At 38.8% G+C, this 15,030-nt stretch overlaps 1 protein-coding gene across 4 annotated transcripts in view; it reads left to right on the forward strand.

Moving 5' to 3' along the window:
• Positions 1-235: 235 nt before the first annotated feature.
• Positions 236-15,030, forward strand: part of LOC147865970 (protein TORNADO 1-like) — a 135,947-nt gene continuing 121,152 nt past the window's right edge. Inside the window, exons 1-3 of one of the 4 annotated variants that reach the window (XM_087316317.1) lie at positions 524-1,739; positions 1,827-2,762; positions 2,871-4,557. In XM_087316317.1, the coding sequence (XP_087172443.1) occupies positions 524-1,739; positions 1,827-2,762; positions 2,871-4,330 (3,612 nt within the window). In that variant the 3' untranslated portion in view covers positions 4,331-4,557. Of the gene's footprint in view, positions 1,740-1,826; positions 4,558-15,030 lie in introns of those variants that run through there. The other 3 variants (XM_087316316.1, XM_087316315.1, XM_087316311.1) reach the window with 3 other exon arrangements.

A 15,030-nucleotide genomic window follows, 5' to 3' on the forward strand; every position in this document is an offset into this window, starting at 1 on the left:
CAGTCAATGCTAACTTTTTGCTTATATAGATGTTGAGCAAGTAGCAATGTGTTAACAATTATGAACCTTTTTTTGCTTATCGATTACTTTTTCATGTATTTGTATGCATTCGTGGGGGAGGCATGCAAATATGTCAATCGATGGCATCTCTGTAATGAGCCAAACTAATTCGTGGGGTAGGCCCCACGAATGCGAATATCTCAATCTATGCCATCTCTATAATGAGCAACTATCTAGATTGTAATATTTGGTTCTGAGTTTACAAATATAAAAACAAGCCCGTTTTTGTTTTATACTTCTAGCATCTTCTCATTGACATGATAATCTTGTGTGTATGTATTTCCTTGGAGGCTAACCAAAAGTCATGCATTTTTGACTTCTTGACCATTGTTCTAATAATTGTTTTGTTTGCCTCCCATCCGATTAACTTTCATAGACTAGTCCTTTAACTTTCCTTCACATAATTTGCATTCTTTTCTTTCATTCATCACCTCAACACATTCATTCATTCATTGCTCCTTCCATGGAGAAGCCACGACCACCTCACAAACTCATCGGCACGACCTGGAATTCCGATGAGGTCCGAGAAGCGCTCAAGAAATCGAGAGCAGCTCTACTGAACCTCTCATCGTCAACCTCAACATCTCATGGTCTCTTAATTAATCTCGCCAATGTCGAGAACCTCTTCCTCATCGATACCTCACGATGGCAGAAGGAAGGTGCGCGGAAGATATATTATGCGTCATATGGTCCCAATGAAGAAGAGGTAGAACATCGAGCTTGGGAATGGGGTAGCAGGGACATAATGTTCGATTTGAGCCATGCCATCACTACAAAACAACAACGGATGGCCATCCTCACGGCTGCCGCCAATCTCACCGGCCGAGCTGTCCGTCTCCTCCTTTTTCAACGGAAAATCACCTATGGGATCACGGAGGAGGAGAGGGGTTGGGTGGAGGCTCTCTCCCTCGCAGCAGATCATGATGCGGGCCCCAGCAGCCTCCTCATTTGCGCAGATGAATTCAGGGATGTTCATGGTCTTCTAAGTGCCCTCAAGAAAAACAAACGCCTCAAACATCTTTCCCTTCAGTTGATGGAGATTAGCGATGAGTGCGTAGAGGTGTTACGCGGCTTCACCGCCCTCACTACCCTCCACCTTCACCATATGAGAGTATCCGGAGACTTCACCTCCCTCACTACCCTCCACCTTCACCATGTCACGGTATCTTTCGAAGAGTTAGTCGTGAAATTGGCGGGCCTTCATACCTCACATTCACCCCTCGCAGCCTCTCTCCAAAGACTGCACATACATTCCGGTTATCCCATTGACTGGAGACGGAGCACCGGTTTCCTGCGCCACTGGCCGAAGCTCAAAGAGCTCTCTCTACACAGTTCTAACAAATATATGGCAAAGGAGGAGCTACTGGATTTCATGGATCACCTATCACCGCCAAAGAAAGGGGCAGAGACATCTGGCAGCACCCTCCCTTCATCTCCTCCTCAATTATATAGCCTTCAATTAGGTTTCTTAGTAAATTTAAGCCGATCTGCTACTGTTGCAGTGGTGGATGCACTTTCTCGCTCCAACCTTCTCTTCTTTGAAATAAAAGGCCCTTTTCATAGGATGGAGCCTGCCATTGAGGCCCAGCTGCAGAGGAACCAGCGCGATTTCATTTTGCAATCAGATATGAAGCCTGCGACGTCCATCCGGTTGTTCATCTGTGGAGATCCATTCGCAGGTAAAAACATGACCACACACTCAAATATTGATAATCAAACAAGCTAAACACACTAAACAAACTTGCACTGCATTTTGTTTGGCGCAGGAAAGACTACCCTTGTATCCACCATGCGCTCCATGTATAGCCCACGCAAAAGAGATAAGTTTCTGAGAGTCTTGTTTGCCCCACAGGGTCGCACACGAGGAATCAAGGTCAGACCCATCGAAAGAGATGGAATTAGAGTGTCATTGTGGGACATGGCAGGCCAACAAGAGTTCCATGCATTCCACGATTGCATGTTCCCAGACATTGGAACCAGAGCTTATCAGTTCCCATCCATGTTCATGTTCGTTTGGAGTCCCATTGAGAGCAAAAATCACAAGAAAGGAGAGGAGAAAACAGAGTCAAACTTTGAAGCAAGCTTTAGGTACTGGCTCAGGTTCCTTGCCTCCAAAAGCCGTCACTCCAACATCGCTCTCAAAGTGATCGTGGTATTCACTCGAGCGGATCAAATGGAGCTTGTCTCTAGCTCCCTCTCACGTTCCATTGACTCACTTCGATCAAAATTTAAAGGCGTGATTGACATTGTCAACCCTCCTTTCGAAGTGGATGCTACAAAGAAGGATTCAGTCAGATACGTAGCAAAACATATCTTCCGCATTACCAAAGAGATGCTCCAAGGTCTTCATGTGTACACCATCTACACAACAGTGGGTGAACGTCTCTCTGATCATTCAAAGAACACAAATGAGCTAATCATTACATGGGACAAGTTCAAAGAGATATGTTATCCATTCCTTTTGTATAGTGAAGCTAAATTCAAGGCAATTGCCCTATCCTTGAACGAGTCCGGTAATATCATATACATAAATGGAGTCGAACACATCGTTCTTGATCCCAATTGGTTTTGCAATCAAATCATGGGAAGACTTATTGGTTTCTCAAATTCTAAACCATCAAAGGGTACAATTAAATTTGATAGCGGATTTACACCTCGAGATTTCTTAGAGAGGCGCTTGGAATCCATTACCGGATCTAAAGGTAAGGGCCCATTACTAGTAGACTTGATGGAAGCAATGCACCTATGCTGCAAAATTGCCATTAATCATGGTGTTCCCAATAGCAATGTGGATTGTATCTTTATCCCAGCCTTATTAACAGATGGCTCCAGCATGGGGCAACTTCAATGGAGATCATCAACGTGCACGCATAATGTAGATGATGAATATAATGATGTTTTTCTACATATGGGTAGAAGGTTACAGTGTGAAGACCAAAACCTCACTTTTCTTACACCAGGATTGTTTCCGAGGATTCAAGTGTTATTTAACAATGCCTTCCAATCATTTGGGAACAATAATTCGGAGGTCACGTTGGGTAAAGATCTTATATACATTTGTTTTCCTGATAAAGAGATCATCATTGTGCTCTGCAAAGCAAAATCAGAGCATGTGATAGATGTGCTCATTCAGTTTGATCATCCAACCAATAGCCAACAACGTCATCCACCAACATCCTTAGCTTATGTGGAGAAGCATATCATCAACACCTTGATTACAATATGTGCACAACCCACTGGCATCCAGGGGGTTAAGCTAATTGAGAGTGTCATCCGGCCCGACTGCTTACATGATCCATCAAGGGCACAAGAAAGAGAAGATCAATGTGTGGAAATAACTTATTTGAAGCAAGAACTTAGGGAAAAACTTGAACGAGGCGAGCCAACATCTTACGATTGGAAACGGAGTCGTGATCAAATACGTGGTCATCTCAAAAATGATTTCATTGATCTTCTTGGTTCTGAGAATTATGAGGACGTTCTCACATCTTGTAAAGCATGGCTCCAACAAGAAGCAAAAAATCCATTATTGTGTTTTGAGGATGATGAAATCAACGTAACTAGGGAACGAGAGTGCGAAAAAAATATGATCTATGAAAGCTTGGAAAATAGTTTGTTGCAACATCTAGACGATCAAACATTGGAGGTGGCAACTGATGTTGAGATGCGATCTATCAAGGTCATGGCGAAGGCCATCTCAATTTTATATAATGTGATAGAGACCAACCATAAAGAGCTCTCACAAAAGATGGATGCAATACATCAAGAACTTTGTGGTATAAGGAAAGATGTCATGACCAAGGTTGAGAAATCAATGTGTAAGCTATTGACTTTGGCTATGGAGAACAAGGCTAAGATGCAACTCCCATGTGTCGCCATCCTTACAACTAATCGTCATGACAAGAACGTGACAAGTTTGGTAACTTCATTGCTCGGAGCATTATCCGTGCAAATCCATTTGTATTGTGAGCATGCAACATTGCCACACCGCGTGGAAAACCAACCAGGAATCACCCTCACCTCTTGGTCAGAGTCTCGTTCAGAGAGTCTACATAAAATTCTTCCATATATTAATTTTTTCTTTTCTATTTTGACTATAGCTATTAGACTCGGTATTAACTTTGTTGCTCCACTTGCAAGCTCTGTCATACTGGATTGGACTGCCCACCTCAAACTAGCGAAAGAACACCCTATGATATCAAGTATTATTAAGTCCAAATTTGATAAAACTACCTCATCGAAAACCTCTCACATATGTCCAAGTACATAAGAGTATTTCAAAGAATGGCAAACATGCTTTGCACTTATATTAGAAGAGAATGGAGGTGTAACAGACCAAAACATAGCTGAGAAGTTTTGTCTTTGGCGTGCCAAAATAGACGGGGGTACTCGAGTTGCATGGTTATGCAAGAAACACTATGAAGAACAAAAGGCCCTTCCCATGAAGCTAAACTAAATTAATAGAAACAAAGTTTTATTCCAAACTTTAATCCATTCGTTGACAAACCTACTTGGGCTTTTGGAGTTAACAATGTTTGTCATGTTTTACAATAGATAGGAATTAAGCTTTAATGTTCTACTCTCAAATAATCAGAGTTGTACAATGTGTGCTTTTCCTTGTTCATAAGTAATGTGTTTGGTTTATCTTGCAAAAGAATTGATGTAGCATCGTTTACAAGCATTAAGTTAGCTTTGTTTTGTGCGTGTAGTGTTTTGTGTTTTATTTTAGGAATAGTACATTAGATATTTTATTAGAGTTGTATGAAGCATCAAAGAGTGGATTTCTAAATCTCTTGGCTAGTATTTCCTTGCCTGAAAGTCAAGAAAAACCATAAATGTTTACGCCATGACAACTATGTACATGGCACAAAATTTTTGCAATTGCGCTTGGATATTGTACATTCCTTCCTTGTAGTCTCTCATAATGAATATGGCTCTTATCCAAGGTTAGGGCATCATTTTTCTAGTTTTGTTTCTTGGATGAAAGGCCAAATGGATCTACATTGATTGCTAGAGATGTCAAATGGGGACCATATGGTCATATGTTAATACCCTACAATTTGCAATGTAAACCAGTAAAGTAGTGTTATTTTTCGAGGTTACTCATAGTGTTATTTTTCGAGGTTTGAGTAACTGAGTGGAATATGGCTTTCACCTATGGTATGGCGATAATAGGCAAAGGAAATCAACTTAGAGTAACATAAAATTGTCTAACTATACCCCCAAAATTTTGAAAGATCATATGCATAATCTCCTATGGGTAGTATCATTATTCTCATTATATGGTAAACCAAAATGCATAATTCCTCTCATTATGTTCTATAACATAAGCTCTATGTCAATCTAACAAACAATCCTCGTGTTGATGCACGAAGATACACACCTCTCAATACCATGAAGACAATACCAAGAAGAGTTCAGGTTTATGAGAAAGTTATTAAAGCATCAGTGCATTACATGCAACTTATATCAAATACGACTATATAAAGCCATAAGTTCCGAGTGAAAAGTATATCTAATATAAGATATGCCAAAAATCTGAATCGAAAAAGGTCTATTAAGATGATGCAAAAGCTCTACATGAAAATACAATTATAGAAAGGATGAAAAAAAAACAATCTGGATCAATACATCTATTAAGAAGATGCAAAAAAATCTGAAACAAAATCGTCTTATTAATAAGATGCAGTAGAAAAGCCTGAACCAAATACAAATGAAAAACTGAATCAAATACAATAATGGAAAAGATCCAGAAAACCTGAAACAAATACCGCTATGAAAGCATGCAAATTCTATCAAACGCAGGAACTACTAAAAATATGAAAATTTGAATGAGAATCAAATATCAAAACATCAGAGAGAAAACGGAAGAAAGAGAAATAAATCAATTGCTTCAAAAGCTTCGTACTAGAATTCACCAATTCTGATGATAACTGTGTATGTACGTTCCAAATGAGACCGTGGGCTCTCTTCTTTCTTCAGATCACAAATCGTTGTTCAGAAAATGGGAACTCTTTGCTTTTTGCTCTGTTTCTTCCTATCTTCCTTCTAACATTTTCTTCTTATTTCCTTATTTCCTTCCAATATCTTTGGCCAATGAGAAAAAAATACTAAGGAAATTCCTATTTTTTAATTGGTTTTTCCATGGTTAGAATTGGTTTCATTTTAGCACAAATTTGATTGGCCTTAAAATGGATACCATTTTGTCTGAACAACAACGAAAAAGCCTAACGATCGCATCCACGACCAATACCGACATTCCAAAAGCACAATCTTTCACACAAAACCTCCAACATCTCTTCCACCTCCTACTTACTACCACTTTCTACCACATGGTCTTAGAGTAAGCCACCATAATGCTTAATGGGTGCACTTCACGGCTTCATTGTTTGCGGTTCCAAGTTTGTTCAAGAGACGTGGTCCTCCTCTTCTCAAAAGTTGAAGGCTTCATGACCTTAACTACATCACCAAGAGGTTCGACATTACAAATGATCAAGTAGGAGAGGCTAAGGAAGCCCTTGTCTAATCAAGAAAAGTTTTTGAAATATCAATATTAAATTTGGGAAAATATATCTCTATTTTAGAGGGGTGCACATAGGAATGCAAGTTTGAGGGTGTGAAAATATCCTTTGATGGAGGTAGGGACATTGAACTATGATCTAATCCCTTAATATCTAAAGATTTACACCACCATAGAGTAATACACACACTCAAAGACACAATGACACAACATACTGATTTAAGGCACTCAACTAGAGATGGCATCTTTCCCATTCACAATGTTAAAAAGGTCATGTATAGTGCTCTAAGTTCCTCATATGTATACTTGAGTTTGGAAGGTTCGCACTAGGATGACCCAGTTGACCTTTGATTCTAGGTGTCCTATTTACTTTGGTCCCTCACCAAAGGTCAACACATGATTTGAAAATTACAAAACTTTTACCTACACATGTAAATATGTGCCACTACAATGTACTAATGGCATGCATTGAGGAAATGTTTCAAATGCACAAGTGAAAGGCCTTTCGAGCAAACCATCTCGAACTGCTAATGCAGTCAGAGGAGGTGTTGAAGAATTGAATAACGATCATAAATCATGGTTTGACCTATTGGATACGTAGGGTTGGGTATTTTAATCACCAAGGCAAAAATTTAGAGGAGCGAAAATGACCCTTATACATTCATTCCTTTGTAACTTGTACATGTGTGTGTCTCCTTAATACGCCTAGTACGACGATATGTGTATGTTAATATTATTGGGCCTAGTTTTACAAAGATAAAAAAGCCTCTTTCTTTTCTTTAGTTCTATGTACCTCTACTTGCATAACACAATCCTTCTGATTAATGGCTCACATTATATACTTAGAGATGTCTTTACCGAAATCCTTTGTGATGAGTTCGTAAGGTATGCTCGACTAATCATCGTAATCTTGTTTCTAATATCAGATGAAAAACAAGTGGTGCATAGGGTAGACAAAGTGGGCAACCTTACATAATCTTTATTGGGCAAAACCATAGTGGACAAACATGGTAAGAAGAGTTGCCCTACACTCTTGCAATAGCCATAGGACCTACAATGACAGTCAAGAGTTTTGGAAACTGGGGTATTGGAGCATCTGATTTTACTGTCTTTTGGAAAAGGACTTTTAAGTCTATTGTACATTTCTTTTTTTGAACAAAAATATAGGAAATATACATAAGCCTACTGGACAATTAATGTCATGTATCTTTCGATTGTTTTTCTTGTTTTGCCATTTAAGGGGGAGATATCTATTTGAATATTCTACAATCCTTGACGTCACTGAATAAGTAGTCTCTCAATTACTAATCCACAATATCTTTTGTCAAAGTTCAAATTATCTTTAAGAAACCAGACTGTTGATGGATTATTCTCTTCTTCTAATAAAGCGGATTGTTTAGAGGTTGTGGAGATGAAGGAATTTCAAAGTGCATGCATATCATGGTAGGTTTGTTGTCTACAAATGCAGCAATTGTAACAAGTGTTGAAGAACAACAATTTCCCAAGTCAATGAAAAACTGGTTTACAGCCTACATATCTTTGAGGAGGAAGCAGATAGTGTAAAGCAATTATAATATCAAAGACCGGTTGAGTGATCGTCAATGATCTACTGCGGAAGAGCTCGAAGGAAGTATTGAAGACTAGTCTTCATGTTTATTTGGCATGTACACAAAATAATAGTCATTATTTGCTTTATGTTTGTTTCGCATGTCAAACACCAGTTTAGTGATCCTGGATAATTTATTGCCGAAGGGTTTGAAGGAAGTATTGAAGGCTAGTCTTCATGTTTGTTTGAAGGAGTTATAGTTATTACAAACATTGGATTGTTGGATTGTCTTGTATATTGTCTTTGGCCATTTTCATTTTAATACCAATGGAGTATAATCTTTTCGTGAAAAAAAAAAAAAAAACTCTCAACGAAAATTTTCTCCTTCCCACAAAAATAATTAGCAAACAATTATTCCTCAATTACTTAACCTAGTACTTCCAGTTTGTTATTTAATATGGGGCATTACTCATTATACTATCCGTATGCTATAGAATTTATACAGTCATAATTTTCAGCAAAGATGAAATACTGAGAGTAGCTAGCTCAAAACCTCATCTTGTAGACAATCTGGAAAAAGAAGAATGAATAATAATATAACACCACCAAAATGATATTAATATATTCTTTCCCATCAAATCCTTTGCATCCAAAAAGTGTCATGTTAGAACAATTTTTTTCTAATAATTGATTTCGTGCCTTGGGACACACATTCAAAGCTACGACACAAAATGCAACTGAGTCAAGATAAAGACACAACATGCAAGTGAGTCAAGATAAAGATACAAAATAGTTATTAATATTAAGTAGTTGGGTTTTTTCCTTCACAATATATTCTATTAACTTAGTGTAATGGGCCAAAAGTCTTGTTCGAAAAGGTAGTGGTACCTCTATGATTTCACGGAAAAACAATGGAATGACATAGTGTTCATCTGATCCCTTCGAGCTCCCACCCAAAAAATAGGCATAAAAATGATAGATTTGCATGGGTATCATCACTCTATTATCTATAACACATTGGGCTTTTTCACATCATTTTTTGACACAAAAGTCTAAACTTTGAAAGATGTTTGTGAAAAACAAGTGTCGTTATATATTCACAAATCATATATTCACATCTTGTGTTTAGGATAGAAAAGAATTCCAAGTGATAACATAGAAACAACTTCAAAAAAGACACACATAAACAACTTCAACAAGTGTTTTTTTCGTCTCACGTTATTTGAGTATTGCAAATATCTTTATCTTTTTTCCCTTTTATTCTTGAGTTGTTTTTGGTGTTGATGTTTTTCCTCTTAATTTATTACTAGAACATTTTCATTTGAGTACGTCAATGTTGAAAACCTCTTCCTCATCTATATTGTGTGAATTCAAAACAATGTTCTACATTATGACTTATATGGTCATTACGAACTTTGAGCTTGGGAATGGGGGCACAAAGACATGATGTTTGATTTGAGAGATGCCATTATGGAACAACAATGGATGACCATTCTCATTGCTGCCCATGTCCTCCTAAATCAATGGAGACTCGCCGAAGAGGAAGAAATGTAGATCTATTACCCAAATATTTTGCAATCAAGAGTCTTTATTATATGTATAGGAGTAACCCCTTTTCTTACAAAGGAGTCACATACAAGATTATATGTTGATTTGGTCATGTACGTCAAACTTGGACTCATTAATATGGACAATCAAATATCTATTATTGTTCCATTATACTCTCTTTCTTTTTTCTTTTTTTTAAAAATAATAACTTTTCATTACGAAAAAAAAAAAAACACCACCATGACTAACTACAAAGTACATATAGAACCCTTCTAGGGATCTAAAAACTACTATGACTCTAACCTCAAAGCCACCCTACACCAATTCAAATGGTGAATATGATGAGATGTGACCTTGCAAAGTTCTCTCTTCAAGGTTGAGATTTTGTGACTTCTCTTAACATTGTCAATTGCCACAAAAGAAGTCCTTTATACTCTCTCTCTCTCTATGATGAACCAAGCTGCCAAACTATTACACAACTGGCTTGATTTTAATATTTGGTTTTGATTTTGCAAATATAGCTATGATTCTGGTTTTGATTTTGGTTTTACATTTCTAGCCTCTTCCCATTTACATGATGATGTTGTTTGTAAATGCCCACAAGATGACCAACATCTTCTCCAAACTTCTGTAGAGGCCAAGCAAAAGTCATGGAAAGGAAAAGAAATGTGACATTGCACTATAAAAGAATAACATGCCGCAAATTTCTGACTTTATGGGACTCGGTAAACATCCGACATGAGAGAAGAGCAAGATGCCAAAAGCCACAAAGAATTGTAATGTAAGATGACTCACATTGGTGTTGTCTCATTCATATTGAAAATGTTTTGTCGTTAAAACATTTAAAATACAGTTTGAATTGTGATGCATCAAACACATTAATGGCCAAGTAAGTGATGATCAAACTTTAAATACCCTCGATCTAGAAAAGAGAAAGGAAGGGGAGAAAGAGAGATTATGTGTTTGAGTGTGGATTATTTCAATACTTGTTATGTTTGTCGCTAAACATAATTCGATGAAATTATCATCAATTAGCTTTAGCTAAAACTAACATTTTCATTTATTATTATTATATGAGATACGAAGTGAGTCTACATAACATTCCTTAACATAATTTCCCTTGTTTTTCTTGTTCATTCATTCCCTCCACACATTCATTCATTCCTTCCATGGAGAAGCCTCACAAAGTCATCACCACGACGTGGGAACCCGATGACATCAGAGAAGCGTGCGAGAAATCCAGAGCAGCTCTACTCAACCTCTCGCATGACCTGCGAATTAATCGCTCCAATGTTGAGAACCTCTTCCTCGTCACCACATAAGAAGAAGATGTGAACATATTTTATGTGTCATATGGGGTAAAACATCGAGCTTGGGAATGGGGGAGCAGAGACATGATGTTTGATTTCAGAGACACTATGGAACAACGGATGGCCATCCTAACGGCTGCCGCACATCTCATAGGACGAGCTGTCCATCTCCTCCTGATTCCATCTCACACTTGCACTGCATTTGTTTGGTGCAGGAAAGACTACCCTTGTATCCACCATGCGTTCCATGTATGGGCGCAAGAGGGATCGGGCAAGAGCCCTGTTTACAAGAGATCGTACACAAGGAATCGAGGTGCAAGCCATCAAAAAAGATGGAATTAGAGTGTCACTGTGGGACATGGCAGGCCAACAAGAGTTCCATCCATTCCACGACTGCATGTTCCCAGACATAGGAACCAACTCTTATCAGTTCCCATCCATGTTCATGTTTGTTTGGAGTCCCATGGATAGCCAAAGTAGCCATAGAGGAGCAGAGAAAACAGTTGGAGATGATAGTAAGAAAAGGCCAAATCTGTAATTTCTTACTATTTACGCATAGGTATATAAACTAATAGAAATGAGGGTTTCGTTTGCCCCCGAAAAAGTTTTTGTCTTTCTCTTTCTGTTTTTCCTCTGTGTGTGTGTTCGACATTTTCTGTGCAGGCCAGAAAACAGCAGCTCGTCCGCCTCCATTACTCCAGATTCAACAGTGGTATCAGAGCGTGGACTTTGTGAGACTGTGTGTAGCAACAAGCATCTACATTTCTGCGTTTTCCCCCTCTGCGCGTGCTATTTTTCAGGACCTCGACAGAGGTAATATCTACTACACGTTTCCGTCTTGAACAGTTTTTTTTTGTGTGCCTATTTTTTGGGGAAAAATAGACCTTGGTGGAAGGTAGAAACAGAGAAGACTTGTTGTTTCAGAAGTGAGGATTTACATGCAAAAGAACCTGTGTTTGGTTTCTTTTTTTTCCCTTTCGATGCTTGCTCACTTGATGTGAGTTTGTGATGTTGAAGTTACGTCTTGGTTACAGACATTTTACCTTGGCTGATATAAGAAAGAGGTGTTGTCCTCAATCGAACACATATACCTACCCTAGAACACGGCTTGAGACTAGGTAGGGAGTAGTGTCTCAACTATTGTTAGTTGTTTATATTTGGGATTGACCAAGTTTACCTAGCTTCCGAATGGCTGCCTCTGAAATGTCCGAGGTTTCAAGTAACTCACGCGGTGGTTCGTTCAATTCCCATAGAAATCACTCTATGGGTGGAAAAGACCACCTTGAGATCCGTAAATTTGACGGATCCAACTTTGCCCTGTGGAAGAATCAGATGAGAGATGTCCTGATTCAAAGAAGGCAATTAAGAGCTATAAGTGGTGAAGCCAAGAGACCCGAGGGCATGACCAAGGACGATTGGGAAGAGCTCGATCTCTTGGCAATGTCTACCATAAGACTGCACCTGGCTGACAACGTGTATTTCACGGTCTTGGACTGTGACTCAGCTGAAAAGCTATGGACTAAACTATCCAGTACATACGAAAAAGAGACCGCATCAAACAAAGTTTATCTAATGAGAAAACTTTATGATCTTCGAATGAAGGACAATGACAATGTCGCTTCTCATTTGAATGATTTTGATGCATTATGGTCACAATTACTGGCTCAGAAAATGATTTTTGATGATGAGCTGAAATGTGTATTTCTGTTATGCACTTTGCCTACATCATGGGACACCTTTTGCACTGCCATTAGTGCTAGTGCACCAAACGGGAAACTAGTCTATAATGATATATGTGGAGCACTTTTAGGTGAAGAAATTCGTAGAAAATCTGTGATTGCATCACATAATGGAGATGCATATAATGTTTCTGATGTTGGTCCTCGCAAGAACCAACATCGTGGTAGAAGCCAAACAAGAAATAGTGGTGGAAATGATAGAGGTAGAAGCAAATCTAGGAAGAAAAATATGGAGTGCCATTACTGTCATAAAAAGGGTCACCTTAAGAAAGATTGTTATGCCCTTAAAAATAAGGAGAAAGATAATGCTAGAGGGCATGGTAGACAATCTAGTGGTCCCTCTTCCTCGTTGGAAACGGAGGAAGTAAATGCAACATGTGGTGAGACGGACATCTTGGTCCTAGATGATGTTAGCACACATGCTGGGGTGAACATGGTCTTTTCTCCATCATATACGTGGTTGTTGGACTCCGGTGCATCGTTTCATGTGACTCCACATAGAGAGTGGTTCACATGTTATGAAGCCAAGTCGCTTGGGAAAGTTCGACTTGGAGACTCACATCAATGCGATGTGATTGGCATTGGAGATATCTCAATGCATTTTAGTGATGGTGCTCATTTGACCATTAAAGATGTACACCATGTTCCCCAACTAACTCGTAGTTTGATCTCCGTTGGTCAGCTTGATGACAATGGATATAAGGTGATGTTTGCTTCTCAATCCTTTCGTATAACGAAAGGAAATATGATTGTTGCAAAAGGAAACAAAGTTGGTTCCCTCTACCCTCTATTTGTTCATCAAAAGGAACACTTGTTGGCTGTCACAGACCAGCCAATGACGAGCATTTGGCATGGTCGTTTGGGCCACATGTCAAGAAATGGCATGGAAATCCTATCTCGTTATGGCCACTTACCTAAGTTGTCATTCTCTGATTTTGCCTTATGTGAGCATTGTCAACATGGTAAGCAAACTAGAAGTGCACATAAGACTAGTGTAAACTCATCCACTAAACCATTGGATCTTGTCCACACGGATGTTTGTGGACCTATGCCCACAAGATCTTTGGGTGGTGCCCTATATTTTGTTACTTTCATTGATGATGCCACTAGGAAAGTTTGGGCTTATCCAATTAAGGGAAAGGATGATGTATACCCCACTTTCAGAAAATGGCTTAGTTCGGTTGAGCTAGAAAAGGACATAAAGCTTAAGGCTTTACGTTCGGACAATGGAGGTGAGTATACCTCTCACGAATTTGTTGACTTTTGTAAGTCTAGAGGTATTCGGAGAGAGTTTACAGCTCCTTACACCCCTGTCCAAAATGGTGTGGCTGAGAGGATGAATAGAACCATCCAGGACAGAGTTGTCTCCATGCTACACCATGACAACCTCTCGCAAGGTTTTTGGGCAGAAGCTGTTTTAATAGCAGTCCATGTGATTAACCTATCACCGAACACAGCCATAGGTCTAAGAGTGGCACAAGAGGTGTGGACTGGCAAGACACCTCATTATGCTCATCTTAGAGTTTTTGGATGCGAAGCGTATGTACACATTCCAAAAACTTTAAGAAAGAAATTAGACTATAAATGCAGAAAATGTATATTTCTTGGTTACGGAATTGATGGACAGTTTGGATATCGCTTATGGGACCCTGACACACGTACTGTGGTCAGAAGTAGTGATGTTGTTTTTGACGAGAACAAAATGCATAAACAGTCCGTAAAGGAGGTAGAAGTGAGAAAGGTTGCATTTAAAGATAGTACGCCTTTTGTTGATGAAAAACAGAAAAATCTTATTGATGTAGATGCTTCGCAGTCACAAAAAACTGTTATTGACCAGGATGAAGATGCCCAAAATGATAATGCTCAGCACAATGATGTGCAAAATGATGCTTTTCAGCAAGAATATGCTCATAATGATGATGCTCAGAATGAGGTTTCTCATGCACAACCTGATGGCACTCAGGTTCAGGATTCATTGAGGAGATCTATGCGTGTGCCCAAGGCACCTAGTAAATTTGCTGATTATGTAATGCTAACAGATTCCGGTGAGCCTTCATGTTACAATGAAGCCATATCTGTAAATGACCATGTGAAATGGAAACAGGCCATGCAAAGTGAATTGGACAACATTTATAAAAATGGTACTTGGGATTTAGTACCTTTGCCAAAGGACAGGAAAGCATTGCCATGCAAATGGGTATACAAGTATAAGTATACATCTGATAGTGCTTCTCCAAAGTATAAAGCACGCTTGGTTGCAAAAGGTTTCAAGCAAGAATATGGAATTGACTTTGATGAAACCTTTTC

Source organism: Azolla caroliniana, unplaced genomic scaffold, assembly GCF_043228905.1.
Source record: "Azolla caroliniana isolate FFs.n. ecotype wild unplaced genomic scaffold, voAzoCaro1.0.p SCAF_3, whole genome shotgun sequence".
NCBI lineage: Eukaryota > Viridiplantae > Streptophyta > Polypodiopsida > Salviniales > Salviniaceae > Azolla > Azolla caroliniana.